The 27,423-nt window shown below is 37.7% G+C and overlaps 1 protein-coding gene across 2 annotated transcripts in view; it reads right to left on the reverse strand.

Annotated features, from left to right (window-relative positions):
• Positions 1 to 26,505, reverse strand: part of POLE2 (DNA polymerase epsilon 2, accessory subunit) — a 42,806-nt gene extending 16,301 nt beyond the window's left edge. For both annotated transcript variants that reach the window (XM_043985616.1, XM_043985615.1), the window contains exons 1-12: positions 26,331 to 26,505; positions 23,844 to 23,944; positions 22,653 to 22,728; positions 20,816 to 20,893; positions 20,168 to 20,261; positions 13,740 to 13,814; positions 11,801 to 11,884; positions 8,971 to 9,027; positions 8,092 to 8,140; positions 4,947 to 5,019; positions 2,159 to 2,331; positions 1,342 to 1,431 (exon numbers count right to left, since the gene is read on the reverse strand). In XM_043985616.1, coding sequence (XP_043841551.1) covers positions 1,342 to 1,431; positions 2,159 to 2,331; positions 4,947 to 5,019; positions 8,092 to 8,140; positions 8,971 to 9,027; positions 11,801 to 11,884; positions 13,740 to 13,814; positions 20,168 to 20,261; positions 20,816 to 20,893; positions 22,653 to 22,728; positions 23,844 to 23,944; positions 26,331 to 26,398 — 1,018 coding nt within the window. In that variant the 5' untranslated portion in view covers positions 26,399 to 26,505. The remainder of the gene's footprint in view (positions 1 to 1,341; positions 1,432 to 2,158; positions 2,332 to 4,946; positions 5,020 to 8,091; positions 8,141 to 8,970; positions 9,028 to 11,800; positions 11,885 to 13,739; positions 13,815 to 20,167; positions 20,262 to 20,815; positions 20,894 to 22,652; positions 22,729 to 23,843; positions 23,945 to 26,330) is intronic.
• Positions 26,506 to 27,423: the final 918 nt, after the last annotated feature.

A 27,423-nucleotide genomic window follows, 5' to 3' on the forward strand; every position in this document is an offset into this window, starting at 1 on the left:
GCTGGCTTGAAATAGGGTGATGTAAGTAGAGCAAAGGGGACATATGCAAGTGGTATTGTAGAGACAGGAAAGCCAGGATGAGAGTAAGGAATTAAAGATGACCTTGCAGAGGCAAACCTGGATGGCACCATGATAATTATAAGGAAGTTCAAAAGAAAGGTGATTTTGGGGGGGGGGGAATAATTAATGTATCTGCTCATCCTGTGAGACTGTCACAAGGAAATCAAAAGGGGGAACTGAATGGTCCTCTAATTGACTGGTCACTGCCCAGAGCACAGCGAACGAAAGTGCCTGTAACAGCCACAAGTTGAGCTGGAGAGCAGGAAGGGGTGGGGGTTGGGGGTATGGCTTGCTCTGGGTACCATGATAGTTGAATTGCCCTGGTACACAAATGCCTCAAAATGACTGAGGAGTTTAGGAACTTACAGAGCTTCAGGAGGGGATAGAATGGGGTGTGGTTATGTAAGGTCATGGTCTCCTTGCATTTAGGCCATGATTCCCATTTTATGGAAACCACTGTACTAGAGGGGAAGAAAGAGGGCTAGGAATAGTAATGATGAAGAGTAGTCTTAGCAGAAAATTATTATTCTTATCTCCACCAAAACCAGAAAGAGAGGGAAATGCCAGGCACTGCAGTGGCAAATGAAGAAATCTCTATAGCTGTCAGCCATCCTTAGGTTCATAAGAACATAGTTACAGAGTTGAAAGAGACCTTGATTATCAGCTATTCTATTGCCCTCATTTTGCTGGTAAGGAAACTCAGGTCAAGAGGGACAGTAAAATGTAAGCTCCTTGAGGAGAAAGGACTGTCTCCTTATATAGTTGTATTCCCCTTGCTTAAAGGATTGTTTCCTGATATAGTTGCCATCCTCTCACCCTCAAAATTTTCTAGTATACAGTAGGTGTTTAATGTTTGTTGATTGCTTGATGCACAAGGTTAAAAAAGATGGTAAATAGCAGAACTGTGATTTGAAACTAGGAACTTTGACTTCAAATCCTGGACTTTTTCTATTATACAGGGTAGACCAAAAGTCACAAAGGGGTTTCAATATTTAACGACTCCTTTTTTTGGTTTGTTTTTAATTTAAAATACCATAGCATCATGTAGAGTACATATAGGAAATGAATTTGTTATGTGTGAAAAAATCAAATCTCATAAATGGTGAAAAATAAAAAATAATTTTCAAAAAGTTATTAAAACAATGTGACTTTTAGAACACCCTGTACAACATAAGGAGGGCTTAGTCATGGAATAGTTATCACTTTTATACACAATTTGATTTATGAAAACATTCTCGTATTTCTTATTTGTGTCTTGTTTTTAAAAAGATCCTTCAATACCTTTCAATGACTGAATGTGATTTTTTCCATACGGTGCAGATGAAAAATTTCCACAGAAGATGAAACAGGTTGGAGGTACAGAAGAATAGCCTAAGGAGCATGAAAACAAATAAAGATTACTTTTTAATGCAAGAAGTCTATTTATAAACACATTAGCAATGTACATCATGAGGTTCCTTAGGACAAAGGGTAAGGACATTTTTCAAAGTCTAATCAAAGGGGCCAGTAGATGGTGCAGTGGATAAAGCATTGGCCCTGGATTCAGGAGGACCTGAGTTCAAATCTCCCTCAGACACTTGACACTTACTAGCTGTGTGACCCTGGGCAAGTCACTTAACCCTCATTGCCCTGCAAAAACAAAACAAAACAAAGTCTAATCAAATTGATAAATTGAAATAAAGCTGTCACTTTCCAATTTGATAGAACCTGCTTGTCCTCTGCTGTAAAAATCTATATCACCTCTACACTATGATGAGGCATTGTATTTGTAGAAATCACTGTTCTTATTTATTAGCTTCAAAAATCTTTTAAAAATGTTTTACTGTTAAATCATTATAAAAACTGAATGGGGGGCAGCTAGGTGGCGCAGTGGATAGAGCACCGGCCCTGGAGTCAGGAGTACCTGAATTCAAATCCGGCCTCAGACACTTGACACTTACTAGCTGTGTGACCCTGGGCAAGTCACTTAACCCCCATTGCCTCACTTAAAAAAAACAAAACTGAATGGTCAAAGAATGCATTTTCTGAGTGTTTTGCTTAAGATATGAAATTATCAAGACAAGGATTCATGAATTCAGAACAATGACAAAATACATACCAGAAAACATAATGTGAAGCTTTTCTAATACTTCTACTTGGTCTAACCAGACATCAGATACCAATACAAACATGGTATCTTCGTTCTCTTCTTCCAACTGTTTTAGTTTTGCAGAAGCTTTTACAGATGTAGAAGTTGGTCCACCAAAAAAATTCACATTTCCATAGTATGCCCTACATAATAGAAAAAACATCATTTTTTTCCTTCCGAACTACACTCTAGATCTGAGTAATTTCCCTCCTCATTTTATACTGCAGCTCTGTTCCAATTAGGGGTTTTCACAACAATATATTTCAAGAAAATACTCAAACCTAAACAAACTAATCAATATCATAAACAATTAAAAGGTATAGAGAGAGAGTAGGGAAGAGTGTGGAAGTGATGGATGGTTAGCAGAAACATCTGAACATCAAAAATATGCTATTTGCCTTGCTATGATGGTGTCCATTTTAGACAAACTCCGGGACTGCTTTTTGCTTTTCTATCCAGCCTTTACTTTGTCAGTCTTTGCTAGCTTCAAAAGGAATAAAATAATTTTGAAATTATAAGAGGAGGGGCGGCTAGGTAGTGCAGTGAATAGAGCACCAGCCCTGGATTCAGGACCCAAATTCATATCCAGCCTCAGACCCTTAACACTAGCTGTGTGACCCTGAGGAAGTCACTTAACCCCAATTGCCTCACAAATATATATGAGGAAAGCAGTGAATAGATGTAACTGGATGACATGTACTTACACAGATAGACAAAGGAGGAGGATGAGAGTATTATGTGAAGGTGGTATCTATGAGTTTTGTCTCTTCCTCTATTCTGTTGGGTTTGGTTTTTTTTGGTTGGTTTGTTTTTTGTTTTTTTTTTGCGGGGCAATAGGGGTTAAGTGACTTGCCCAAGGTCACACAGTTAGTAAGTGTCAAGTGTCTGAGGCCGGATTTGAACTCAGGAACTCCTGAATCCAGGGCCGGTGCTTTATCCACTGTGCCATCTAGCCGCCCCCCCTCTATTCTGTATTGCAAAACTTCTCTATACTATATCCTGTTCTTTGCTCCTATCTCAAGACTGTGAGGCAACCTTTCTCCTTACTAGAGCCACCCCTTTCTTGCAGCCCTTGATTCCAACAACTTTTATTTAGCAGTTTGACTCATTAATCTTGCCCCTTTTAACACGTTCAGTTTCTCATTTTCTCCTGCCTAAAAAACATGATCAGGCTTCTCTACTTTAAAAATCTTCTTTTGACTCTGCTATTGCCTTAAGTTATTTTCCTCTTTTTCATGATTAAGGGGAGAACTTATGCACTGCCTCTAGTCTTTCACTGCTTATGTAGTCTTCAACCTTTTGCAATCTAGCTTCTGACTCCACCATTCTAATGAAACTTGGTTCTCAAAGGTGGCCAGAGATCTTTTAATTGCTAAATCTGATAGCTTTTTCTTAATAATCATTATCATTTATAGCTCACATAATACATAATATATAACACAGCACTTCAAAAATTATTAAGCACTTTCCTCACAATAATCCTCCCATTTTGCAGATGAGGAAAGTGAGTATGTGTCTAACTCATAGTCACAGAAATAGCACCTAGCTAGCCCTGTGAGCATTCTTTCTTAAGTCTCCTTCATTGGTTCATTATCTGTTTGTTAATATAAATAGTCTCGGGGCAGCTAGGTGGCACAGTGGATAGAGCACCGGCCCTGGATTCAGGAGGACCTGAGTTCAAATACGGCATCAGACACTTACCACTTACTAGCTGTGTAACCCTGGGCAAGTCACTTAACCCCAACTGCCTCACCAAAAAAAAAAAAATAGATAGTCTCCTTACACTTCCTCCTCATTTCAAAATTTTTCTTAGCTCAGGTGCCAACTACTCCATGAAGCTTTCCTGGGTCTGGTCCTTTGTTCCCACTCTTAAATGAGAGCATTCTCTCCCTATCCAGATTTTCACAACTCATTCTGTCTGGTTGTCTCCTTTGTCCCATTATTCTCTGCTTTATATTGATCTGTGCTTGTCACAAATCTTTTTATCCAGTGCCCAAGACAGGTGCTTAATGTTTCCTGAATATGTTGTATTCTTTCTAATGCAAGTAACTTTTCTTTTTAAATGTCTCTAGCTGCTCAAACCTAAAACCTAAAACTTCCTAAAGTGGGCTTTGGCATTCAGAATTCAGAATTTGGCTATTCTTACAATGGAATCTTAATCCCTTTTCCAAAACAACAATGGCAATGATTATAAAAACAATAACTGCAATAATGTCAATAACTGACATTTCTATAGCACTTTAAGGTCAGTAAAGCACTTTGTATCGGTTTTCTCATTTTATCCTCACAAATCTGCTCTCAGGTAAATGTAAACATAATGCTATCATCTTACCTATATGTAGCAATTAATATTTTCAAACTACATTCACATTTATCACCTCATTTGATCCTCAACAACCCCATAATGTATGTAGGGCAAATATTTTTATGTCCGTTTTCCAAATGACAAAACTGGGGCCCAGAAAAGTTTATAGGAATTAGTACTGAAAGGGATTTAAGTAAGTTCAACTCCCTCCTCCCAAAGATGTTAAATGACTTGTGCAAGATGACACAGTTAAAGGAAGAAATAACACTAGAACCTGGGTTTGCTGGGCCCAAAGGTTTTTGTACTAGGCCACAATTTCTCAGGTGCTATTTTTACATACCTGTTACAAAGGTAATGCTAATATCATATCTGATAATATCATGTCTTACATTTACTACTGCCAAATTTACAACATTCACATATTTGCAGATGGGTCAAAATACAAATTTTTACCTAGTTGTGCTGGAAGGTTCAATGGGAGGAAATCCAAAGGCATTAACATGAAAAATCTGATCTTCAAACCAACCTGAAAAATATTATATTAAGCAGATACAATCAGCTGTATTCAAATTGGGAAAAAAACAAAATTAAGTAACAATTAAAGCTGGTCTACATAGTTATCCAATGTGGAGTAACAAAATTGCAGCCAATTCCCCTCTAGGCTGTATTCCCCACTTTGGACTTTCCCTCATAGAGCCTGTTGTCCTGGCTCAGTACCTCTCCCTTCCTCATTTCAGGTTCCTTTTGGGTGTCTTCCCCTACCAGAATGTAAGCTTCTTGAGTTTTATATTCCTTTCTGCTTGTATTTGTATTTCCAGTGCTTAGCGGCACAGTGGATAGAGTGCTGGGCCTGGAGTCAGGAATACCAGAGTTCAAATCCAGCCTCAAATTCTTACCAACTCTATGACCCTGAGTAAGTCATCTAACCTCGGTTTGCTTCAGTTTCCTCATCTGTAAAATGAGGCTAGTAATAGTACCTATTTTCCAAGGTTGTTATGAGGACAAAATGAGATAATATTTGTAAAGAACTTCTTAATACAGTTCCTGGCATATGGTAAGTGCTATATAAGTGTTAACTATCATCATTATTATTATTATTTCCTCCCGAAAAATAAAGATACAAAAGGCATCAATAAAACGTTTCTTAATGGGGAAAAAACTCCATTTGACCCTTCTGTCTCTTCAAGTTATTATCCTGTATCTATTTTCTTTTTCATAGACACACTTCTAAAAAACCTATCTGGGGGGCAGCTAGATGGCGCAGTGGTTAAAGCACCGGCCCTGGATTCAGGAGTACCTGAGTTCAAATCCAGCCTCAGACACTTGACACTTACTAGCTGTGTGACCCTGGGGAAGTCACTTAACCCCCATTGCCTGCAAAACAAACAAACAAACAAAACAAAACAAAAACCTATCCACACTCATTGCCTTTACTTTCTCAACTCCTACTCACTTCTCAATCTCTTGGAATCTGCTTTTGCATCCCATAACGCATTTGAAACTGCTCTCTCAAAGATTACTGAAAATCCCAAATGCTAAACTTGATCATTTATTTCTCAGTCCTTACCCTTCTTAACCTATTTCCTTCTTTTGTCACCATTGAACATACCCTCCTCTTAGGGTCCTCTTCTCTTGGCTTTTATGAAATGGTTTTTCCTGGTTCTCCTACAATTTGTCTGACTTCTTTGCTCAATCAATAAGCATTTACTGAAAATCTACTATGGGGGCAGCTAGGTGGTGCAGTGGATAAAGCACTGGCCCCGAGTTCAAATGTGACCTCAGACACTTGACACTTACTAGCTGTGTGACCCTGGGTAAGTCACTTAACTCTCATTGCCTCACCAAAAAAAAAAAAGAAAAAGAAAATCTACTGTATCAGGCACTGGGAATACAAAGAAAAAAATGAATAATCTCTACTCAAACAGTTTGTACTCTATTGGGGGAAAGACATGTACATACACATATGTATATACATAAGTACAAAATTAATAAACAAATGGGAACAGAATGCAGAATAGTTAGAGAAGGCACTATCAGTTGGAAGGATCAAAGAAGGCTTAGAGTAGAAGGTGGTGCTTAAACTATTTCTTGAAGGAAGTCAGGTGGAGGTGAGAAATGAGTGCATTCCAGGCATGATCAATGGCCACTGCAAAGGCAGTGCCACTCTCTTCATCCTTTCTCCATGATCTCATAGGCTCCCATCAATTCAATGATCATTTTTATGCATATGACCCCCAAATCTATATATCCAGCCCTAATCCAGTCCCACATCACCAACTGCCTGCTGAATTCCACCTGCATGTCTCAATGGCATTTCAGATACAGTATGTTCAAAACAGAAATTGTCATCTCCCCCCCCCCCCAAGCTCACCCCTCTTCCAGATTTCTCTATTTTGTTAAAGGGTACCAATATCCTCCTAGTCACCTGGAATGACAATCTTTTTTTTTTAAATAAGTTGTGTGGTTTTTTTAAATTTATGTCTTTTTTTTTTAACTCAGGTCTTCCTGCTTTATCCACTGTGCCACCTACCTGCCCCCTGGAATGACAATCTTAAAAAGTCATCCTCTACTCTTTTCTCTCCTTCACTACTATTCATAACAAACCAATTGCCAAGTATTGTCAATTCTACCTCTACAATGTGTCTCATAGATATTGCATTAGACCACTATTCCAGGTGCTCATGACATCTCACATGAACTATGTATGGTAAATGCTTCCCAGTTTGACTTTCTAATTTAATTTTCATCCATTCTCCTCACAGCCACCAAAATAACCTTCCTAAAGCACCATGTCATTCCCTGGCTAAAGAATCTTAAATAGTGCCTTATATTTCAATGAGACAGTTTGATGACCCAGAAGCCATTACTGATCTTCCTATCAGCACTCTCTCTCTGAAAGAGAAGCTAGTCTATGGAACAAGAGATTCCCTCACAGTTTTATTCTGGGGTCAGGCTGAATCAGAGAGTGTTTATGCAATGTAATTTCTGAGAATATTATAGAACATATCCACTAAAGTGCCTTTGAACCCAGAAAGAGAATTAATAAATTCAATCAATAGCAATAAGGGATGAGGCTCCTGTGGCTATTCCCAAGTACAACTGACCGGTCGACCATCACATACCCACACCCTACAAGAGATATATTGTCACTGTCATTTAGTTACTAATGATATATTACAGACTCCCACTCAGGTTTGTATGAGTTAAATTGTAGAGGAAAGAGGCAGCAAGGTGACACAGCAGACAGAGCACTGGCCATAAAGTTAGGAGGATCTGAGTTCAAATTCATCCTCAGACAATCGACACTCACTAGTTGTATGACCCTGAGCAAGTCACTTAACCCTCACTGTCTCACTCCCCCTGCAAAAAAAAATTGGAGGAAAATAGGACTCTATTCAGACCAATAAAATATTATTAAGAAAATATTTTGTGATGTGACCCTAAATTAAATTTAAATTTAAACATTATTTATATGAATTCAACTTCCCCAGATAGTTACTTAGTAAAAATTCAAACTTTTATAATGCTTTCTTATTTTAATGTACCTAGAATATACAGAATTATGGTCAGGAGAAAAAGAGAACATTTTAAAACTTACCTTCTGCTAAGACAAAGCATGACTCTGTATATAGACCACTATGATACTGGTATTCATTAGTTCAGGAAAATAATGAAATCTGTCTTTGGTGGGTTGGAGGATAAGAACCTATGATTTCACCAGGGAACTCCTAATATGAAAAACTGCCTTCAGAGATGCATGTGAAATCTATGTTACAATGATGTCTTGGCAAGGAGATAAAAATGATTTGCCGACAATCATAGTTACACACACACACACACACACACACACACACACACACACACACACCATGTTCTCTCTCAACTAATAAGATATTTCTATTTGGACACATTTAACATTTATCAGTGTGGACATACCATTGCCAAAGAAAATTGTAAATATGCATTTTGTACCACATGATTAATCCCAAGGAGGCTTGCCTTATCATGATGGTAAAGAAAATTTTTAGCATCACTAGAAATCTTCATTTTACAATGACTTGGGAAGCAGCTAGGTGGTGCAGTGGCTAAAGCACCAGCCTTGGATTCAGGAGGAACCGAGTTCAAACCCAGCCTCAGACAGTTGACACTTACTAGCTGTGTGACCCTGGGCAAGTCACTTAACCCTCACTGTCCCACCAAAAAAAAAAAAAAAAAAGAAATTAAGGTGACATAAAAACTAAACATAACAATAGAATGACTTGTTCAGATTCCCAGGGCAAGTTCCTTGTGGATAGAGAATAAAGTTATAAAGTATATGATACTATATCTGTGAACAAAATTATTTTGTTCCCTTTCTCTACAGAACTCATTGATAATCTAGACAGGTCATTGTGTGGAAAAGATGTAATTAATTTTCTCAATTCATCAATAAGTTCCTTTGGGAAAAAAATATTGCTTCTTGATACATAAAGGATATGGCTTTACTGAGATTCAGTTGCACTGTTCCTGTAGGATCTTCCAAGAAATATTTCCCCTAAAAATATTAAAAGAAAAAGGTAAAAGTATGTGCAAAAATTAACAATTAACTGCCTCTTAATGAAAACTAATAATTATCATAATGTGGCACAGTGAAAATGGCACTGAACTAGCAATCCAAACATCTGAGTTAAAATTACAGATCTGTTGGGGAGTATGGGAAGTTCATTTCATTTCATACTGACTTTCCACATCAATAAAATAGAGATAATACTATATGCCCTGTCTCCACCGCATAAGGCAGTTTTGAATAATAAATGAGATAGTATATGCTGAAGCAACCTATGGCTCTTCGGTTGTTTCAGTCATGTCCTACTCTTCATGACCCCATTTGGGGTTTTCTTGGCAGAAACACAGGAGTGGTTTGCCATTTCCTTCCCCAGCTCATTTTACAAATGAAGAACTGAGGGGTGGCTAGGTGGCACAGTGGATAAAGCACCTGCCCTGGAGTCAGGAGTACCTGAGTTCAAATCCGGCCTCAGACACTTAACACTTACTAGCTGTGTGACCCTGGGCAAGTCACTTAACCCCAATTGCCTCACTAAAAAAAAAAAAAATTGAAGAACTGAGGCAAACAAAGTAAAGTGACTGCCAGGGTCACACAGCTAGTAAGTGTCTGAGGCTGGATTTGAACTCATGAGGGAAGATGAGTCTTCCAGACTCCAGACCCAGTATTCTATTTACTGTACCACCTAGCTACCAGAAGCAACTATAATCTTATACTTAATCAAACAAAAGCAGCATGCAAAAGATATTCAATAACTCATGCTTCCTGATTCCTTTTCTAAAGAGTTCTTTCCTTTGTTCTATTATGTTCAACCTATTTTTTATCCTTACTGCCATCTCCAATCCCGCTACCCCTCGGTACTCTTTCATACCATCACCCAAGCTCTGACTTTACCTTCCTCCTTTCCCAATTCTTACCCTGTGGTTAATAAATTCAACTCCATTCTGTCTTCTACTCTCAAATCTCTTGGCCCTCTGTTCTTTCACTACTCATGTCTTGTCAAAATCCAAACCTGGATTAATTCTACCATTGATTATTTACTGAGCTAAGAGAAGTCACTCAAGCAAGCTAAATGGGTCCACTAAAAATGGACATTATCCACAATGACCAAACACAATTCCAGAGGTTGAATGGTGAAGCATACAACAGAGAAAAGTGCTGGGCTCAGGGTATAGAATAAGCACATACACATACACACACACATATGCATACATGCATATATACACATACATGCACACACATATACATACAAAGACAGAGAAAGAGAGAAAGTCACCCAACAAAGCTAACTAGGTCCACTAAAAGTGTATGTTATCCACAATGACCACACACAATTCCAGAGTTGATTCTGATCCTTGCTACTCTCTTTTCTGGATTTTCATAATACTTTCTCCTGATTATCTGAGCAGACCTATCATCTCCTTTGTGGGTTAATGATCTACATTATACCCTCTAGGATATATAAGAGTATGTCCTGGAAGTCCTCTCTTTCTATACTGTGTCACTTGGTAACCTCACCAATCAGTTAAAAAGTATTTATTATGGGGGCAGCCAGGTGGCACAGTGGATAAGGCACCAGCTCTGGATTCAGGAGGACCTAAGTTCAAATCTGGCCTTAAACACTTGACACTTACTAGCTGTATAACCCTGGGCAAGTCACTTAACCCCAATTGCCTCACCCCCCCCAAAAAAAGTATTTATTATAAGTATGTGCCTTCAGAAAAAAGAACTGTGCAATCTGAATCATACTGATTCTACTTTTTTAGTTTTTCCTTTTTTGAGGTTTTTCCCTTTTGTTCTGATTCTTCTTTCACAACATGACTGATGCAGAAATATGTTTAATGTGATTGTACATATATAACTGCTATCAGATTGCTTTCTGTCTTGGGAAAGAGAGGGAGGGAGAAAAATTTGAAACTCAAAATCTTATAAAACACTTATAAAACACTTAACACTTACTAGCTGTGTGACCCTGGGCAAGTCACTTAACCCCAATTGCCTCACTAACAAAAAAAAATGTAATTGGGAAATGTTTAACAAAATAAACAAAAACACAATACAATATAGATAATGTTAATTTGTGGTTTTCTAAGTCAACATGCAGCCCACAGGAATGCTTTTCTATTTGATTTAACTTTACATTGCTTTATATAAACTGTCTTTTCTTCAAATAGATAATGATGGGTGTACATCTATAGCTGATTCCTATGTGTTGCCTGAATTCAAGCACATGCTATTTTTGCTTTTCATAATTCAGGCAGAATGGACTACACAGGAGAAAGACAATAGCACTACATGTCTAGAGAGCTGAGTTCAACACCTTTGATAAGTCATTTTAACATTGGGCTTTCTTTTCCTTATATACAAAATGAAAGAACTGGTCCAAATATCTCAGATTCCTTCTGTCCTTGACATACTATAATTCTAGTTTCTGAATCTTAAGATTCTGGTCATGCTTCTCAATATGAGAAGAGTGAGACAGTTTAAAACCTCAATATTTATAGTACACATTTATTTCGTGGCTAATTCTAGCAACATTTAAGATTATTCTTCCATACCAGTAATTAGCTCAGTTAGGATCTTGAAGTATCTCAGTTCTGGTTTACAATCAATTTTAAGAAGAAAAGGTTAAGTAACAGACATGGTAGAAAAAGAAAAGAAGAAACTATGAGTTATGTAGAAGAGTTTTGTACAACTGACATTCAAAAATAAAAGTTTCTCTAAATCAGAATGTTGACTATAAAGCAGTTTAAGTTTAACCTACCTCTTTCATTTGTGTTATCATCCCAAGAACAATCACTTCTCCAATTTTGGCTGTACTGCCCAATAAGGTTTCTATTGTTTTAAGCTAAAAGAAAAAAATTCCTCAGATTTACAAATGCACACATTCCAGAAATTTATTTCTAAAAGCTAAATGTTTTGTACAATATTGACAAATAATTATTAAATTACATGATAAGCTATTTTTTACTTTTTCTGGGTTTTTTTTTGGTGGGGCAATGGGGGTTAAGTGACTTGCCCAGGGTCACACAGCTAGTAAGTGTCAAGTGTCTGAGGCCGGATTTGAACTCAGGTACTCCTGACTCCAGGGCCGGTGCTTTATCCACTGTGCCACCTAGCTGCCCCTTTCTTTTTCTTTCTTTTTTTTTTTGATAAGCTTTTTAAAAAAAAAAAATCCTAAACCTGCACCAAGACTTTTAGGTCACTGCATAATTTCATGTCTGTTTAAAAATTTTTATGCACACTCCAATGTCCTCAAAAAACCTTTAGTCGGGGCAGCTAGGTGGCACGGTGGATAAAGCACCGGCCCTGGATTCAGGAGGACCTGAGTTCAAAGCTGGCCTCAGACACTTAATACTTACTAGCTGTGTGTCCCTGGGCAAGTCACTTAACCCCCATTGCCTTTCAAAAAAAACCTTTAGTCCAATATATCAACATCATGTGAAGGTGATCTTGGATTCTCAAAGGCTCTAGTAGTATTCAAACTCTAGTAGGTGTTACCACTTTGGAAAGGCTTCAATTACAGTCTCAGCAAATGAATGTGTTTGATTTTTGAGGATCAGCATAAATGGTACAAAGAATCTTATCACTGGCAGGGTGGTCATTGGTGAAAAATTCTTTGGCTACAAAATGGTGCTCAATTTTGTGCTTCTCTAATAATGCTATCAGTAGAAAATAAAAGGGTGTTAAGAATCAGAGACCATCTATAGACATTAACTTACCTAAATGTAAAATCTTTGCCCAGTGACCAATGAGTGGATATGCTATTGAAAGAATTTAATTGAATCAATCTTGACATTCTTGTTATAAGTGAAATCTGAAGACAAAAATAGGTTGCAGCTTAATGGAAGGATAAGTTCTTGGGAAGGCAAATCAAAGAATTGGGGAAGCTAGTTTAAGCTTATGCCCAAAGGCAATAAGAAAAATAAATTCTTGGGACATTTGGTCTCACATTGTAGGGCTCATGATGTGAATTTGCAAAAAAGACAACCTTGCAAATAGCCAGGGTATGAGTTACTAGAAGCAACAGGTATATTGTAAAAATTATTTATTTTAGTATCTATATAACCTATATCTGATTGCTTACTGCCTCAGGGAGTGGGGAGAAAGGAGAGGAGGGAGAGAATTTGAAACTCAAAACTCAAAACTTGAAATAAAAATTTTTTATTATCTCCCCCCCCCCCAAAAAAAAACCCAGCCATTCAAAGAGAGGATTCCAAAGGGTTTCAGGACTAACCATTCAAATTTCACAGACATACAGCTATACTCAATATAAGAGTATATGTTGGCAAGTAAGTGATATTATTTTCCAAAACCCCACAAATGAATTAGGTCTCTAGTGAACTCTTCTAATATACTTTAAAGCTCTAATATGAATGCCTACAATGCTTCATTTTGGGGGGGGGAGGGGGCCCAGGGTAATGAGGGTTAAGTGACTTGTCCAGGGTCACACAGCTAGTGTCAAGTGTCTGAGGCCGGATTTGAACTCAGGTCCTCCTGAATCCAGGGCCGGTGCTTTATTCACTGTCCCACCTAGCTGTCCCCCCACCCCCCTTCATCTTAATGAACAGAGCAACATGACAGTGCTTAATAAAAAGACAAGTATGTCATTCAATTTCATTTAAAATTCAAGAAACAAAGCAAGAAAAACATGAATAATTAGAAAAGCTCTTCACCCCAAATTTCTAATAAAATATTCTAACCTGAAATTTGCTTCTGCTTTCATCAGGATGAGCACCTGTTGCTAGAGGAGTAAACAATTCATGTCTTTGGGTTCTCTATGAAAAAAGAAGATTTGCTTGGGTTAATGAGGCAGACATTTTTTAATCCTTGAGATTCATCACAGTAGTTTACTTTATTAATTATTTTATGATTGGTATTCAAAATAACTCCAATAATCCTAAAGGAGGGTTTCTTTTCTAGCACTGAGGCAGGACTCTGTTGCTTTGCTCATACTTGGATCAAGGTCCCAGTCCTGGGTGGCAGTCCCAGGGGGGTAGGAGCACTAGCACACCAGAGCCTATGGCCATAATGGAGTGGGGCCTCTCCTCACAGTTCCAAGACAGAAAAGCAGACTTGTGGTGACTCACAGATCAGAGCACAGGCCAGGAAAGCAATAGCCACAGCTCTCCTTAAATCATACTACCTCAGAAGAACTGAAAACTTAGCCATTCCTAGAAGTATCTCTGAAAATAGCTGTACAAAACCTCTAAAATTTGGGACAGTGCACCCTCCACCCTGAAAGCAGAACCTTATTTTAACAAAGAATTAAAAGTCAAGAAATAGGTTGGGGAAATGAGCAAACAGAAAAAAATGCTGACCATTGAAATTTACTATGGTGACAAGGAAGATCAAAATACACTATTAGAAGATAACAAAGTCAAAGCTCCTACATCCAAAGCCTCAAAGAAAAATATGAATTGGTCTCAGGCCATGGAAGGACTCAAAAAGGACTTTGAAAACAAAATAAGAGAGGTGGAAGAAAAAAAGGGAAGAGAAATAAGAGTGATCCAAGAAAATCATGACAAAAAAGTCAACAATTTGGTAAAGGAGACACAAAAAAATAATGAAGAAAATAACACCTTAAAAAACAGACTAGGCCAAATACTAAAAGAGGGAGAAAAAGCCAATGAGGAAAAGAATACCTTGAAAAGCCCAATGAGTCAAATGGAAAAGAGGGTATAAAAGCTCAATGAAGAAAACATCTCCCTACAAATTAGGATTGTGCAAGTGGAAGCTAATGACTTTTATGAGAAATCAGGAAACAATAAAACAAAACAAAAAAAATGAAAAAAAATAGAAGGCAAGGTGAAATATCTCACTAGAAAAACAACTCACCTAGAAAATAGATCCAGGAGAGAGAATCTGAAAATTATTGAACTACATGAAAGCCATGATCAAAAAGAGTCTAAACATCATCTTCCAAGAAACTATCATGGAAAACTGCCCTGATATTCTAGAAACAGAGGGCAAAACAGAAATTGAAAGAATCCACCAATCATCTCCTGAAAGAGATCCCAAAAGGAAAACTCTCAGAAATATAGCCAAACTGCAGAGTTCCCAAGTCAAGGAGAAAATATTGCAAGCAGCCAGAAAGAAACAATTCAAGTATTGTAGAGCCACAATCAGGATAACACAAGATTTAGCAGCTTCACATTAAAGTATCAGAAAGCTTGGAATAACATATTCCAGAGGGCAAAGGAATTGGGATTACAACCAAGAATCACCTACCCAGCAAAACTGATCATAATCCTTCAGGGGAAGAAATGGGCATTCAATGAAAGAGAGGACTTTCAAGCATTCTTGATGAAAAGGCCTAAGCTGAATAGAAAATTTGACTTTAAAATACAAGACTCAAGAGAAGCATAAAAAGATTAACAGGAAAAAGAAATCATAAGGGATTTTAAAAGGTTAAACTATTTAAATTCCTACATGGAAAGATGATACTTGTAACTCATAAAAACTTTTTCATTATTATGGCTGTTGGATAGAGCATATATAGACAGAGAATACAGGTGTGGGTTGATAATATCTTCAAAAAATAAAGTATCACAAAAGAAGCAAGAAAAAGCTTATATAGTGGAGGGAAAGATGGGGAGGTAAGAGGGAGAATTGGCTCAAAGAGGAAATAACATACACACTCAATTGAGTACAGAAATCTATCCTACTCTGCAGGGAAGTAGAAGAAAAGGGATAAGGGGGAGGGAGAGATAGAAGGGAGGGCAGATTGAGGGAGGGGGTAGTAAGAAGCAAAACACTTTTGAGGAGGGACAGGGTGAAAGGAGATAAAGAATAAAATAAATGGGGTGGGAATAGGATGGAGAGAAATACAGCAATAGTAACTGAAAAATTTTTAAAGCAAGTTTGTCTGATAAAAGCCTCATTTCTCAAACATATAGAGAACTGAGTCAAATTTATTAAAATAAGAGTCATTCCCCAATTGATAAATGATCAAAAGATATGAATAGTTTTCTGAGGCTGGATTTGAACTCAGATCCTCCTGACTCCAGGGCCAGTGCTCTATTCACTGTGCCACCTAGCTGCCCCAGAAATTAAATTTAGAGAAAACTGTGGGAATATCTGTAGAGAAACTGAAGGACTTGAGATAAAGGAGAAAAAGGATATGAAAAGACTTAAGCAGAAGGACCTGAGAAGAAAAAAAAAAGTAAAGCAAAAGCACTCAAGTTAAAGGAGAATATGAACTGAAGTCTCCTTTAAATATTGCTGAAGCAGGATTAATAAAATTGGAAAGTAAGGGGATGCTCATCAGTTAGAGAACAGTTGAAGATGTGATGGAATACTGTATTGCTATAAAAAATGAAGAGGATAACTTAAAAAAACAGCACGTGGAAAAACACATGAGCTGAAACAGAGTGAAGTGAGCAGAATAATAACATCCTACACAGTAACAGCAATATTGTAATGACAATCAACTGTTAAAGACTTCAGCTACTTTGATCAAGACAATGATTCATGACAATACCAAAGAACTCATAAAGAAAAATGCTATCCACCTCCAGAGAAAACTGATAAACGGAGTGAAGACTAAAGCAAATGTTCTTACTTTTTTTTTCCTTCCCCCCCTCCACATGAGTAATGTGGAAATATGTTTATGATTTCATATGTACAATGGGTATTATATTTCTTGTTTTCTCAACAGATGGGGGAGGGGCAGGAGAAGGAAAATTTGGAACTGAAAATCATTTAAATAAATTTTTAAAGACCACCAAATGTGAGGAATACAAAGAAATTCTAGAAAGAACTTTGTAAAACAATGCAAATTTTAAGGTATAACCAAAAGAATGGAGTTGACACTAATTATGACAATATATGAGAAAAAAGTGAATGATAGACAAAGAGTCAATAAATCAACAAATAAACTAATCGACTTCTATATGCCAGGCATTATGCTAGGAGCTGGAGATACAAATAGAAAGTAGTTAAATATACAAAGGAGGTCACTACTGAGGAGGGAGGACCAAAACAGAAAAGGTTCATAGGAAAGATAGTGGTTAAACTGAGGCTTGAAGGAAGAGGATTCTAGGAGGAAGACATGAGGAGAGAATCCATTCTGAGCTTGGGGAGTGGAGTGGCACACAGATATGAGTGAAAGTGTCCTATATGAGAAACAGAGAGAAAGCCAGTTTGTTGAGTATGGGAGTGACATTGAAGAAAATCATGTTGACAGTGTTAAGGACAGACTGGAGGGTGAACCTTGAGAGAGAGAGACAAATCAGGAGGTCATTGCTGTCATCTAGGTAAGAGACAAAAAGGGTCAGAAGTTTAGAAAGGGCGCCAGGAATGAGTTGGTGGGGAAAGATAATGAGTTCTGTTTTGGACCTGTTGAGTTGGAGATGTCTACTGGATATCCGGTTCAAAATGTTCAATAGGAAGTTGGTGATGTAGGACTGGAGCTCAGAAGGTATGTATGTGTAAACTTGTATGTGTAGGGGGAAAGAGGGAGGGAGGGGAAGAAAGAGGGGGAGAGAGAGAGACAGACAGACAGAGAAATCCAGAGTGTCCCAAAAATCTTAGTGGAGTTTTAAACTATTAAGGCTAGTACAGATCTATACAGGGTCATTCTGTATAGATCTTGGAGATATCTTCATAGAAACAATAATTAAACCCATGGGAGGTGATGACATGAGCAATTAAGAGAGCATAGAGGGGGCAGCTAGGTGGCGCAGTGGATAGAGCACCGGCCCTGGAGTCAGGGGTAACTGAGTTCAAATCCGGCCTCAGACACTTAACATTTACTAGCTGTGTGACCCTGGGCAAGTCACTTAACCCCAATTGCCTCAATGAAAAAAAAAAAAGAGAGAGCATATAGAAAAGAGGTATAGGACAGAGTGTTAGGATACATCCACTATTAGGAAACATGGTGTGAATGATGATCCACCAAAGAAAACTAAGAAGCAGCAGTAGGAAGTAGGAAGAAATCTAAAGCAGAACAGTAAAACCCAGAAGGAGTAACTAAGAGGAGAGGATTGTCAAAAGTGTCAAAAACTGCAGAGGTCAAGAAGGATCAGGGCAGAGGTAAGGACCTTGTATTCAGCATTTAAGAGATAATTTTATAAAGGACACAGCATTGTACTAGAAAGGAAGAGTCTTGGGTTTTTATTCTAGTTCTATAACTAACAGGTTTGCAACCACAGACAAATCACTTAAACTCTCTGGGCCTCAATTCCCTCATCTATAGGAGATTGATTGGACTAGATGATCTCTAAGGTTCCTTTCAGCTTTCAAATCCTATGATCCTATAATACCTACTATAGTAGTTTATATAGGTAAAGGGATTAAATAAATATTTTCTGGAGAATGAGAGAAGATATTCAGATCGCTAAAGTTATAAAGTATTGGGGTTTTTTGTTTGGTTTTGGTTTTTTTTAGTGAGGCAATTGAGGTTAAGTGACTTGCCCAGGGTCACACAGCTAGTAAGTTGTTAAGTGTCTGAGGCTGGATTTGAACTCAGGTCCTCCTGAATCCAGGGCTGGTGCTTTATCCACTGTTGACTTTTTATCTTGACTTTCCTGCATCACTCTCATTTCTCTTTCCATTTTTTCCTCTACCTCTCTTACTTTATCTTCAGAGTCTTTTTTGAGTGTCTCTATGGCTTGAGACCAATTCATATTTTTCTTGGAAGCTTTGGATGTAGGAGCCCTGAAATTGCTATCCTCTTCTGAGGGTGCACCTTGATCTTCCTTGTCACTAAAGAAACTTTTTATGGTGTGCATCTTTCTCTGTCTCCTCATCTTTCCTGTCTTTTACTTTACTTTACTCCTTCTTCTTCTTCTTCTTTTTTTTTTTTTAGTGAGGCAATTGGGGTTAAGTGACTTGCCCAGGGTCACACAGCTAGTAAGTGTCAAGTGTCTGAGGCCAGATTTGAACTCAGATCCTCCCGACTCCAGGGCCGGTGCTCTATCCACTGCGTCACCTAGCTGCCCCAAGTATTGGGTTTTTAATGTAATATATAGAAGGAACAAGCTAATTCTATTTTTAAAAAATCAACCTGCCCTACTCCTCCAATAAACTATATAATTTTTAAAGTAGAATTTAATACAATAAATAAAACATTTTCCAGGACAACAGTGAACCAGGCTTGCAATAAAATTTCAGTTTTAGAACAATCTGAAATATCATGAATACTTGAGTACTTCAAGGACTTATGATTCCACCTGCTATTATTTCCCTCAAGTGATATAATTCAAAACCCTGTCCATACCTAAGTAGATAATTTTTTGAGTTGTCATGACCAAAAAAGATTCATTACCTGGGCCTTAGGTGAGAGACATACTATACGTATACTATGGATACCAAAGATTTTTGTTTTTGTAATTTTAAAAATTCCTTATTTCAACTATACACAGCTGCAAAGCATGAAAATAAAAGGGATGAAAGGCACAATCAGTGCAATCTATTATCAGGCTTAAAATTTATAAAAGCAAGCCTTCAAATAAATAACCAACTACCTATATAAAAAGCTAACAGGTACCCCAAAAGATTACTGTAGCACTACAGAATGTTAAGGCAGGAAGGGACCTTATAGTTAATTGCTAAAATTGAGTTAAGTGATGTTTCCAAAGATCAGATAGTCTCCTCTAAACACAAAATATTAAATGAAAACTGGCCCATACTAGACATCATTATCTCTATTACTATTTATTACCTAAAAATCCTGAAATATAATTCCCCAAATTTGTCTTTACAAATATATGGGGGGCAGGGAACAGCTAGATGGTGCAGTGGATAAAGCACCGGCCCTGGATTCAGGAGGACTTGAGTTCAAATCTGGCCTCAGACACTTGACGACACTTACTAGCTGTGTGACCCTGGGCAAGTCACTTAACCCCATTGCCCTGCAAAATAAACAAACAAACAAAAGAACAAATATATGGGGGCAGCTAGGTGGCGCAGTGGATAGAGCACCGGCCCTAGATTCAGAAGGACCTGAGTTCAAATCCGGCCTCAGACACTTAACAATTACTAGCTGTGTGACCCTGGGCAAGTCACTTAACCCCAATGGCCTCGAAAAAACAAAAACAAAACCCCATAAATATATGACGAAAATTCCCAAGTCAAACTGTAAATACCAATGAACCAAAGCCTACCTGCCTTTTTTTTTTTAACTCACCTGCTGTAAAATGGTATAACGTTCACGAAACACTTCTGCTTTGTCTCTCGCTTTACCAAACAAATTTGTTGAAGGGTGACTGGTCATTGATAGCCTGGTAAAAGAGGAACGTCTTTACTCTTTCAAAATGAATGTCTTGTTTCTTAAAGATAGGTACTGTATGAAATAAGCACACATAAGTGGACATTTCAAAATCTGTAAAAGGCAATGTGGTGTAGGGAAAGCACGTGGGGCTCAAAAGCAGGAGATATGGGTTCAAGTACAGATTTTCATGGGGAAATCACTTTAACATCTATAAACCTTAGTTTCCTCATCTTCAAAATGGGGGCAGGGTAATACCTAACTCATAGGGTTGATTTCTGTTAAATGAACAAGCATTTAATAAACTCTCCAGTATTTGGGTGAGAGCTGTATTATAAGGTTTCTAAATAGTTACTGGTATTGGCCCTTTGAAGAATTCCTATGAATCACAGCTTGCCAGTCTCCCCTCACCCCACCCTAGGCTTTCTTCTGGCTTTGGTTAACAAAGAGGGAATGAACCAAAGTGCACTATAGGGTTGTTGAGAATTTTTTTTTTCAAATCTTTAAGGGCTATATAAATATGAGACATTATACTTTATATGAAAACTAATACTTAAGAAAACTTACGGTAGGAATTTCTTTCTTTCTGGATTATACACAAAGTGTGGAATATCAAATGCTCCAATTATATTAAGAATATGTTCTCTGGGAAAAACAATAAAACACAAATACATGAAACCTTATTCTACTTCAAAAGATTCTACTTCAAAATAGCAACTTGTACCATGCAAATTATTCTATTACATATTAAACTTTTTTTCCCATTTTAGATATTTCAATCAATAAGCATTTATCAAGCATTGATTACACACAAGATACCATAGTAGTATCTGAAGATAAAATGACAAATGAAATACTCCCTGTCTTCAAGGAATGTTCTAAGAGAAACACCATGTTCATATTTATTTAAATATAAACAATATAAATGCAAAATAAAGGGGGACAAGAAAGGCTAAAAATTAGCAGGTGGGAAGAATTAGGAAAAACTTCATATAAGTGTTGTTTCAGCTGAGATTTGAAGGAAAGAAGGGAGTGTATTCCAGGTGTGGAAGACAGCCTGTTCAAAGACATGGAAATGGAAGATGGAGAACCAGAAATGAAATGAAAGGCTACAGATTGAAGAATGATTGAAAAAAAAGTATGGCTTATTCACATAATGGAATATTGTTATGTAGTTTTTTTAAAAAAAAGGAAAAATAAAAGGAATTCAGAGAAATTGCAAAGATTTACATAAACTTAGAGTGAAATAAGCAAAATCAAAAGAACAGTATACACAATGATTATAACAATGTAAATGAAAATATCACTTACAGAAAGCTAAACTCTATTGAAAATCCTCAAGACAGAAAAACAGGTAACTAGTTAGTAGGAAAGAATACTCTCAAACATTTATTAAATATAGTCAAGATACCAGATATTTTTATTTAATTGCTTTTCTTTGTTACAAAGGAATATTCTACCAGGAGCAGGAAATTTCAAGATTTTCTATGTTTCAGAAAGACCTAAAAACAAAAGACTTTGGTTGTTGGGGGTTGGGGGGAAGACGGTGTTTTGCTTTGTTTTAAAATTAGATGGGTGAGCTATGGTTGTCCAGTTGAACTGCTTGAGTTAAAACTGCTCTAGCCACCTTCCTACCCCTGATAAAAACTTTCTGATCTTCATTTTATTTCCCAAATATACTCCTTTATTTGGCAAAAAGGAGCATTTTTTTTACTGTAAGTTATTAAATTGTCTTTTGTCTCTTAATTCTGTGGTTTTTAAGAATGGCTGGTTATTCATGACTACTGTGGAAATATGTTTTACATGATTGGACATGTAAAACTTATATCAGATTGCTTGCTGTCCTGGGGAGGGGGAAAGGAAAGAAGAAAAATTTGGAACTCAAAATCTTACAAAAATGAATGGTGAAAACTATTTTTACATGTAATTGGGGAAAAAATAAAATACTATTTAAAAAAAAGAATGGCTGGTTATTACTCCAAGGAAAAACTGCCCAGACTAATAGAGCACAGGAGAATACAAAGATTCCCATAAACTAAAGGGAGAAGTTCTAATTCACAATTACTAATCTGATACATGGCTTTAATAGCAAATTATCTTTTTGGATGTCTAAACCAACTAACACATAAAAGTGGGCTGCCAACAAGTCAATATAAAAATGTACCCTCTACTTCAAAGTGCATATTAAATATTTAATAATTAAATAATAATTAATATTAAAGACCTCAAAACCCAAGAAAAAGAACAGATGAAAGAACAGAATAAAGCACATGATTTGAATGAAAATATCTCGAAATAACTGAACTTTCTATTACAGACAATGTTGAATACACTTCTTTTTCTAAGGAAATCAATGAAAATTAACTTTTAACAACTTAATAAGATGATACTTATGTCAACATACACAGTTTCATCTACTGACTGACTGCATTCCTGGACTGCTGCTTCCACTACAGATCGTTCTATCATATTTGATGACACTGCAAAGACAGTTTAAAAGTTATACTTTTTAAATGGTTGTTATTTTTAAAACATCGACTTATTTTTTCTGAAAAATATTCTTTAAAATTATTTCAATTTTCAAGATAAATATTTTAAGATAGTTCTTAACCTGAGCCCTGTGAATTTGGTGTTTATTAAAAATATGTTGATAACCATATTTTAATAAAGCTGGTTTCTTTTGTAATCTTAAATATTTTATTTTATGCATTTTAAAAGCATTTTTCTGGAAGTCCTTTGGCTTCAACAGATTTCCAAATGAGTCAATGACACAAAAAAAGTTAAAAGTCCACACCACACAAATCATAACAGTTCACCAATTAGTTCATAATAAAAAATACCCAGGGTCATTTTACTCCTGTATCATATTTCCAACCACTAAGATATATGTGCAAAAAGTGCTCCGTTATATCTATAGATCTTTGAATGAGATATAGGGTTGAGAACTATCTTTACATGTAACGGAAAAAAATATAAAATACTTTATTAATTTTTTTAAAAAATGAGATATAGGAACTTTTTTCACCTGTATTGTGACAATATGTTTCTATGTCACAGATGTGATTCTCTTCCTTCTGCAGTAGCAGTAGGAATAGATGAGAAAGCAGAATCATTAAAGACCAACTCAGGGAACTGACACTACAGATTTGTGCCTGTTGTAACAACAACAGTTGATGTACATTTGGAAGGATCAAGATGACTAGTCCTTGGTTACTGTCAGTAGTTGGAGAGTTCAACTTTTTTTTAATCAAATGGGCATCAAGGGAAAGATAGATGTCTGAGAGGTGCTTCCTAAGTTAACAACAACTTTCTAGAAAGTCTGGTATAATACTGCAATTACTTCTCTTAGTTCTTCTGAAATCAGAAATCAAAGGAAGATGAGAAAAGATAATAACATCAGCTATGACTTCAACAAATAAACAGAGGTCCTTGGGAAGCAGGCCAAAGTTCAGATTTAATACTTTGGCTACTGTCAAATTAGGGAAAGGTGATATCATGGTAAGTATGTCTAATAGGTAAAGTATTATACATAAGTCACCACATTTAAGGATAAAATTAAATTTGTAACTATGTGAACCATTTAAGAGTTACTTACAAGGCTGCTTTTCAACAGCATCAATGATACTTTCCAATGCATCTTCAAGCTCTAATTCAGGGACAGGCTTAAGAGCTTCAGTAAGGTATTTAGTGGCTTCACTAATAGAAGAAAGAAATAGGAAATCGATTTTTAAAAACAGGCAATTTGTACTTAAGAGAAAAATACTTTTTAATATTAAAAACATGGCATTAAAGTACTGGACTAAAATCATCATTGAAATATATAATATATATATAATATATTATATATATTATATATAAATATATAATCTTGGGGACAGCTAGGTGGCACAGTGGATAAAGCACTGGCTCTGGATTCAGAAGGACCTGAGTTCAAATCTGCCCTCAAACACTTGATAGTTACTAGCTGTGTGACCCTGGGCAAGTCACTTAACCCTCACTGCTCCACCAAAAAAAAAAAAAAAAAAGAAATGTAATCTTGCTCTCCTGAACAAACTTTACACATCTGTGTGACTTTTGCTCATACTATTTTCCAGTCTAAAGTAGTAGGGCAAGAGAAGAGGTAGCATGTGCCAAGCAAGTCAAATCACCATTATCACCTTGATCACAATTTCCCTCAATACCCTAATAGGGACAGCCAAAGACTCTGAACCAAAGAGTCTTGTGAATAGAACCAGACCTGCTTTCAGCCCATACCTTACTGCCATTATCTGGAAAGCAACTCCTGTGAAGGGGCCAAGCCTCTGTGCCTTACTACTTCATCCACAGGGCAGGAAAGTCAACTGAGCTGAAGCAGCAAGACACCCTGAAGGAGAGATGGGTTGCCAGGCACCTAAACTACCACCACACCACCTTGAACACCATCACCCCATAGTTCAAGATGGGGAATGCCCAGGACCAGGAACCCAAAAGCCATGGGGACAATTACATTAGAGAAGAGGCATTAACATTTGTTTTTGCAACTGTACTCTAAGGTCTGCAGGGCTTTTCCACCTAATTTGCAGCTGAAACATTCCAAGTCTCCTCCATTAGATTATGAGCTTATCTGGCTGCTCTGTACATAGTAAGCAATTACCAAATGCTTTATTCATTTATTCTATATAGAACTGAAAATGGGGATCCCCCAAAGGGAAATGAAATGGTAGAAAGTGGGCCTATACAGGCTTTAATACATTACATACAAAAACCTTTTGTTTGGGATTCATTACCTAATGACTGGGAGGGATAATCAAAAAGCAGTCCATGTGCTCCACTGCTATTCATGTAAATATCAAGAGCTTACCCCATTGGGTGGCCCATCTACAGTGAATTATAGGAGCAGCATGTGATGAACAGTCATGGATGAGATTCAGTCTGCATTATTGGAGATTACATATCCATTTAGATTATATATCCATTGGAGAAATAGAGTAGTTGAAAAAATTACTTATAAAATAAATTTATAATAACAGACTTTTCAAATGAGTTTAAAATAACACACTACCTTTTTAAATATTTCGTATTTTAAGATGAATTTCTTATGACTGGGTAAATCTAACCATGGACAGACAAGCAGGTCTTTATATTCTCCCCAATAAGTGGAATGTTGTTCAATCTTTTTAGTCCTGTCCAACTCTTTGCGATCCCATTTGGGGTTTTCTTGGCAAAGATACTGGCGTGTTTTGCCATTTTCTTCTCCGGCTCATTTTACAGAAGAGGAACGGAGGCAAACAGGGTTAAGTGACTTGCCCAGGTCACAGAGATAATGTCTAAGGTCGGATTTGAACTCAGGAAGACTCATCTTCCTGACTCCAGTCCCCAGAGCTCCAGCCACTGACCAACCTAGCTGCCCCAAAGAAGTGGAATTACGGCTGGCCAATTTATACTCTTACAACTCCATAAACTCCAGTGGCTTCCTAACATATAAAACCCTCTGTTTGGCTTTCAAAGTCCTTCACAACCTAGCCTGCTCCTACCTCTCCGGTCTTATTCTCGGCTCCCCTCCACAGTACTCTAAGATCCAGTGTCATGGGCTTCACTCCAGGTCCTGACTCCGTGCCGTCCCCTAAGCCTGCAGGGCTTTCCCTCTTCACCTCTGCCTCCTGCCTTATTTCAAAACTCAGCTCAAATCCCCAATTCGGCAGAAGGTCTTTGCACCCCCTCACCGCTGCAGATTACCTCCATTTATCCGCTATTGTCCATTGTTTGTACTTAGCTGTTCGCCATCATTAGATTGGAAAGCAGGGCTTGTCATTTGCCTTGCTTTTTGTATTGTCGGCGCTGATAACAGTAGGCGCTTACTAAATGCTTCCCAAAAAAGGCCCAGGATGCCCGAGCTTCCATCTCCCGCATTCTTGGGAGGAATGGGGGGGTGGCGGTGTCAGGCTCAGATTTCCCCACTCCAGCCTAGGACCCGCAGAGCTCAGGGCGTGGGGCTGGGGCGGGGGGGGAAGGCAATAGACTGTCGGTCAGGCCCGGGACATTCCCCGGACCCGCCTCCTTCCCATACCACCCCTTTCATGAAATGTACCCCGTGAAAACTCACCCCCGGAGCAGATAGCCCCGCAGTTTAAAGGCAGAGACCGCTTTGCTCCGCAAACGATCCAGCGCCATTTTCAGATTTTGGCGCCAAAGCAGCTCCACCTCCTCCTCCTCCTTTCTCCGCCTTCTTTTCCCCAAGGACCCTCCCCCAGCTCCACACGTGACTAAAGGACGGCACACACACACACACACACACACACACACACACACACACACACACACACACACACACACACACTCTCTCTCTCTCTCTCTCTCTCTCTCTCTCTCTCTCTCTCTCTCTCTCTCTCTCTCTCTCTCTCTCTCTCTCTCTCTCTCTCTCTCTCTCTCTCTCTTTCTCTCTCTCTCTCACACACTCTCCCCCTCCCCCATACCGGAAGTTGTGTCAGCAAGGGCACCCTGAAGAAGACATTCCGTGAGTATCATAGGTAGAGCACTCTAGTCCTAAAATCATTCTTTCTCCCTCTCTGATCTCGCTAAACTTGGGCCGCCTCTCGTGTTATTTTTCACCAGCGATATTGGGGAAAGCATTTATTTTTTCCCCTTGAAGAGAAAAGTCCTTTGGGGCAGTGTTTATAAAGGCTCGCCTTTGGAACGGGCTGGTTTTAGGGGCAGCTGCTGACCAAACTTTCATGTAGGAATATTATTGTGCTATAAGAAATGACAAGCAGGACGATTGCGGAAAGGCGTAGAAAGACTAGTATGAACTGATGTATAGTGAAGTGACCAGAACCAAGAGAACATTATGCACAGAGACAGTGATATTGCTTGATGAAGAACTATGAATGACTTGACCTTTCTCAACAATACAATGATCCAAGACAATCCCAAAGAACTATTGATGAGACATACTATCCACCTCCAAAGAAAGAACTGATATTGATGGAACAGACTGAAGCATGCTATTTTTCACTTTCATTTTTCTTTTATTCAAGTTTTCTTATACAAAATGACTAATATGGTAATGTTTTACATAATTGCACCTGTATAACCTCTATTTGATTGCTTACTGCCACAGAGAGGAGGAAGGAAGGGAAGGATGGATAAAATTTGGAATTCAAAACTTTAAATAAAAATGTTTATTACTAAAAAAAACA

The sequence above is a fragment of the Dromiciops gliroides genome, chromosome 2 (genome assembly GCF_019393635.1).
Source record: "Dromiciops gliroides isolate mDroGli1 chromosome 2, mDroGli1.pri, whole genome shotgun sequence".
NCBI classification, from domain to species: Eukaryota; Metazoa; Chordata; class Mammalia; order Microbiotheria; family Microbiotheriidae; genus Dromiciops; species Dromiciops gliroides.